At 35.2% G+C, this 6,000-nt stretch overlaps 1 protein-coding gene across 4 annotated transcripts in view; it reads right to left on the bottom strand.

Moving 5' to 3' along the window:
* Positions 1-1,996: 1,996 nt before the first annotated feature.
* The window catches only part of Zw10 (Zeste-white 10 kinetochore protein), a 215,599-nt gene continuing 211,595 nt past the window's right edge, over positions 1,997-6,000 (bottom strand). For all 4 annotated transcript variants that reach the window (XM_090392861.1, XM_090392885.1, XM_090392868.1 and 1 more), the window contains one exon: positions 1,997-2,354. In XM_090392861.1, coding sequence (XP_090248987.1) covers positions 2,121-2,354 — 234 coding nt within the window. In that variant the 3' untranslated portion in view covers positions 1,997-2,120. The remainder of the gene's footprint in view (positions 2,355-6,000) is intronic.

The following is a 6,000-nucleotide window of genomic DNA, read 5'->3' as shown; positions in this document are numbered from 1 at the left end:
TCAGTCTCCAAAAGCTAGATAGGGTATAAAGGCCTCACCTACTCCCTATTAGGGAATAAAAGGTGTTAGTTGATTTTTTTTTTTAAGCCTTTTTTTGGTAACATTTTTTGTGTCACGTTTTTTGAAACTTAGGGGCTACCCTGAGTGTCGAGTCTTCAAAATTCGAGTCATCAGAATTCAAGAAGAACCGGCCTACCAGTCGGGAACTCGGGGGGACCCCTTTCGAGTCTTCAAAATTCGCGTCATCAGAATTCAAGGAGAACCGGCCTACCAGTCCGGAACTCGGGGGGGGGGGGGGGTTTGTAGGTACCAGGGGAGGGCAGAACCCCCTTTTGAGTCTTCAAAATTCGAGTCATTAGAATTACCAGTCCGGAACTCGGAGGGGGGGTACTGGGGCAGATCCCCCTTTCAAGTCATCAGAATTCAAGGAGAACCGGCCTACCAGGAACTCGGGGGGGGGGGGGGCGCCATGGGAGCAGAGGCCCCCCTAGTAATAACTATAAAATAGTGATCAGAAGAAGGATATAATATAATATTCAGCACGAAACACAAGAATTTTTCTCAGATGGCAAGCAATCTTGAGTGGTCATGTGAGTCAATTCCAACATGAAAAATTGGGCAATAACAGTTCTGTATATATAGTCTCACAGATGGTTCTAGGAAGATGCAGAATTTTTTGAATCAGTAGAGAAAAGCATCATTTCTCCTCTAATTCTGTACCCTGAGAGTCAGAGAATCACAATTCATCTCTTAACATGAGTAACCCCCACCACCCCATACCTTCCCTATCTTGCCAAAATATGCCACATCCTTCAATTCGTATCCCTGTTAGGAATCCTCCTCAGTCAACCAAGATTCACTGATACCAACCATCTTCAGAGAAAGTGAGACAATCAATGCCACAAACTTATTCCTTTTATTCTTAATGCTCTTGGAATTTGCATACAGAAAAATCAGTGCACCATCATTATTTACACAGCCATTATTACTCTCTACAGACTCCACTTGGTTCTGCAATATGTTCTATATCCCTCTCATGCTTTTAACCTATACTTGTATCGTTGTAACTCTAGCTTCCCTGCCCTAATAGACTCAATCACCTGCCCAGAAAAAACAATCTCACCAAATGCCTGTCCTCTTGTGTTCATATGCAATCTTACACACACACTACACACAGCTCCTTTCTATCCTCAAATGTACTTCAAGCATCCACATATTCGAGACCTCTCTTCTTACACATTCTCACTGTCATCTCATTCATTATTACTTCTCTTCTATTGATGTCTGCATTATCATACTAAGGCAACACACTCAACTAACACACACACACATACACACCATCATCTCTTCCATGTTTTCACCTCACTTCATTGCCACCATTGTTATACAGTATTGTAATTCCAGGCAAGCTCTTCTAATGCTGTACTCTGCACACCACAAATAATCAAATCCCCATATATCACATCCATTACAGCTCTATTCATTCTTCTCAAAATGGCATCCTTGACCATTTTTGCTTCCCCTCTCTCTCTCTCTTTCTTTCCCCACTTTCCCTTCTTCATATTATCTCTCTCAACTTTCTCCAATTTCTCTCTGCCATTCTCTCACATCCTTCTTTCATACCTACTCTTGTTCTCCTTATAGAAACTAAGTTCTAGTTTTTAATGTCATCATTCACCCTCTTGAACTTGGCCTTCATGCCTTTTCCATTTCCTTTCTCAGACATTCTAATGCCCTTTCTCCATACATTTTATAGCAGCTCATAAAAAATCCTTTCTCACACATCCTTCACCTTTCTCAAAATTTCTCATTTGTCTCTCATTTTCCAATAATCATCAACCAATTAATTAATCAATCTGTAATTAATATTCAACATAAAATTAACAATCACCAGTCTATTAATTTTTTTGCTTGAAAGATAGATTCACAAATCCGCATCTTTAAATTGATTTCTCTGTTGTTTTTAAGTATTATTAATAAAAACACAAAATATCAATAATATAAAAATTTCCTTTTAATAAGTTTATAAATGTTTAAGGTCTGTTATTTTAGTCACATTATTAAAAATTAAGAAAAAAAAAACTTAACTGCAATTAATCTACATAGTTTAACAAAAGAGATTATCTTATTTTAGCCAAAGCAGCTGCCCTGCGTTCTGTATTTTGAAACAGTGCTCGAATTAACTGCTTTACTTCATCAGCAGTGAATTCAACAGCAAGTGGACCTTTACCATCTGCCCAACGATCAACGATATCCACCATGTTTGCACCTAAGATCAGTTGTAATTCTTTAAACTTCTGCCATTTATGAACATATTTATGTACTGGTGCAGTGTGGTATTCTTCTTCACTTTCCTGGAAAAATAAAATGAAGCATATAAACCTCACAGAGAGCAGTAGTTTTTAAATAAAAAATATATTAGTGAATGATGATTGAATAAGCTATCTTTATGAAGTAAGCAACTCTTCTAGTTATTTTTTCTTTCTTTCTTAACTCAAGTAGTGAACACTTCTGCAAATAAATGTGTTCTATAGGAAAATCTTGACAGCATAAGATCCTAACAGATTTTTTGATGCAACATATTTTCACACCCACAGTGACTGAGCTATTAGTAATTCAAAATGCAGTGATTCGTGTTATATCTGATAAGAAGAGCTTTGGAAAAGATTAAGTCTCTTGATATATATTAGGAACAATTCACTTTTAAGCAACTCCTGTAATGATACTTCAATGCAATACACATATGCTAGCATGAGAGGATCATCTTTTAGAGAAGTGAATTTTTATCAAAAACAGCCATGTATAACTTTTCATAATCACTATCATTTCTTTATATAAATCCATAGTTGACAAAACTATAATATGACATGAAATTAGTGAATATATAAGAAGATTAAACAAGAAAATTATCATGAATTTAAAAAAAAAATGCAGCCATGGATATCTGAGGAAAAAAATTACAGCTCTTTTTCTTACAAATCTCCTGCTTAATAAGATTACACATCCATTTCACTTCTACCCTATTTATTCTTCAAACTCTAGTGAAACATTCTGATACTGAAAAATTTAAATAATTTTAAATGCTCCCATGCACTGTTGATATCCTTCCCATCCAAAAACCGATACAGCACAGAACCCAGCAATGCCACAGTTGGTCGTAATTTCCTGCTTTGTAATTCAGCATGTTATTTTTTCTGAAGCTGACTTTTCGCTGTTCAACCTGGTTCTCTGGTGAAAACAACATAATGTAAGTTTTTCATGTAGTACTATCACATCCTGGACACTCCTTGAGGATGCATGTCAGGAATTTGATGATGACAATGATAATGACTTTTTCTGAATGGAATAATGGAATGGAATAAATAAACTTAGCCACTTCCCAAGTGATGCATTGTATGATCACTATCATCAACCAGAAGCAGAAGAGATGGTCAATTTCTACTAAAATTATTATTACATGGCTGAAAACATTAATATTTTTTGATATTTCTAAAATATTTCCTTACTTTGTGCAATTACATTACATATTTGTATAGAAGTATCCAAAACTTTTATGACATAAACTTTTTGTCGTAGGTACTGAATAAAACAAACTTCATTAATTACATCAATAAACAAATATAATTATCATTATCATATTATACACAATTACAATTACAAACCTTCAAAAAAGCTTGGAATGATCAACAGAATTTCAACATTTCAACACCAGCATCAATCTGAACTAATTTATTTTCAGATTTATTGTACTTTGCTGATATATAGACCTGAAAGTGATATGCATGCATGTAACTCCAACTGCTTAGGACTTCGGCAGCAAGGTGAATATTTGCCTGTTACTAACAGGCAAATTTTTAACCGCTGGCTGTGGTGTGTTTGCATGCCAATAAATACATGAATGCAAACTGTCTGTTGAAATAACCTTTGAATTTATATAAATATTAAAGAACCTTTATTAGTTGCATAATATATGCTAGAGATTAAGCAACATCAACTAGTTTCACAAATACCTATAAGTTTTTATAGTAGTTAAATAAAATTAAAAAGAAATATTTGAATTAATACAAATATTTTTCTTAAGGGGCACCTTTCATATAAAGACATTGGCTTTTCCTGAGATTTTATATGAATAAAAATTAAAACATAAATGATATATATTCAGACCTACCTTGGAGAAGATCTTCATGTTCTTGGATTGTTAACCTTAAGATTTTCTTGGAACATAAATTTTGGTGAGACATTGTTGGGTAAATATAAAATCATAACCTGAACTCATAAAAAGATAATAAATTACAAGAGGAATTTAAAACCAAAAAAAAAAAAAAGGCATAGAAAAACCTTTACCAGAAGAGAATAAAATAAAGATTAAAAATATATGAAACATTTTTAAATCAGAGGAATACATACTGTGGTGACAAAATGGAATCTCTATGAAAAATAAATGAACATAATAAAAATGTGCCTTAAGGTGTATGAGTTGTTTTGTCTTAGAAGTTGTTTTCAGAGGCATGAAGAGCACCCTGGAGAAATAGTTGAAAAAAGGTGATGTCACTTTAACGGTTGCATAGAATTTTTTTTAGTCTGCTCATTGGTGGAAATCTCAGATTAATTTGAATATGGTGGAACTTCCAGGATGTCCTGATGGGCAAAACAGGCATCCTGGAAAAATAACACAGGGCTACACAGTTTATGCAATCTATGTAGTATGTAATTCAAGGACGATGAATAGAAAAGTAACACTATTTTCCCCTTATTATATACAAATTCTTCAGAAAATACTGTTGATTCTTTATATATCTGAATCAAATAATTGAAAAATAAACTATTTCATAATAGTTTATTTTTTTGCAATAGCATATTATGGAAGTATCTACAATGTTTACAACAGAATGCCTATAAACTTAATGGGAAATAAAAATGATAAGTGGTGAAATTGCATAAGTGGTTGAAACACTGCTCTTATATCAACTGGAATGCTCAAATTTATATTCACAAAAGGAAAATATTGCTTTTTTTTTCTTTTCTTTTTTTTGTCTGTGTGTACACCTAGTCTAGCCATGAATACTGTTACAACTTAAACAGTACATAAACCTTTAATCTATCAGTAAATCACTTACAGCTGTCAGCACATAGAAACCACATGTATATAATAGTCATATAGCAGCATTCAATGTTCAAAATGTACCCCCCCCTTTTTGCCTTTGCACATGTCCGGTCTGTGAGGCTACATATCGATAGCATCATGCACAACATCCAAAAGAAACACAGCCACTACTCGCTCCAAATCTGCCTTCGGGCTGGCAATGCTGGGGTGTTATTCTTGCAGGCTACTCTCTCTCTCTCAAGCTCTGACGACAATTTGAAGTTCAATGAAATCAGATTGGGACCTCCAGATGGCCAATCCAATGGTGATATGTGATCAGACATTTGCCTCCAACCACTGTTGTGTGGTCCTCATCTTGTGTGCAGTGGTTGAGTCCTGTTGGAAGGTCCACTTGCCTATCATGAAACAAGGTGTTCAGGGGACTACACCACAGTTCCAGCATGTTGTCTTGATACACTTTGGCAGAGGTTTTGACCCCCTTTCTTGCAGAAATGCAACTTGGATATCCTTCCCCCCCATGTCATCCCATCAAACCATCACTGACACAGGGTGTCAGTCATACTTTGCAACCATCTGGGACATATACTTGATAATTTTGGCAGTTACATGACTCTTCAATAGTGAAAATCTTCTCATCGATGAAGAGGATACCTCTGTGTCTTTTGTTTGCATACCACCAAAAAAAAAGTATCTTTGATTTTATTACCCTGTGCCACATAAGTTGTGGTGTTAGGAAGTGTCCAGTAGAAAGGCACTAGGCTCTTATCCCCAAAGATCGTCAGTTAGTACATGTTACATCATTCTCTGCAAACCATTCATCTTTCACAACATCACTTTCTGTATTCTCACAGGATTACAGAGAGGCATGCCCTCACAAGCTGTTGTGTCCAAACGTA

The sequence above is a fragment of the Typopeltis vanoorti genome, chromosome 1, assembly GCF_054136105.1.
Source record: "Typopeltis vanoorti isolate ZY-2024b chromosome 1, IOZ_Tvanoo_1.0, whole genome shotgun sequence".
Classification (NCBI taxonomy): domain Eukaryota; kingdom Metazoa; phylum Arthropoda; class Arachnida; order Uropygi; family Thelyphonidae; genus Typopeltis; species Typopeltis vanoorti.
This window is presented reverse-complemented; position numbering and strand designations above follow the sequence as displayed.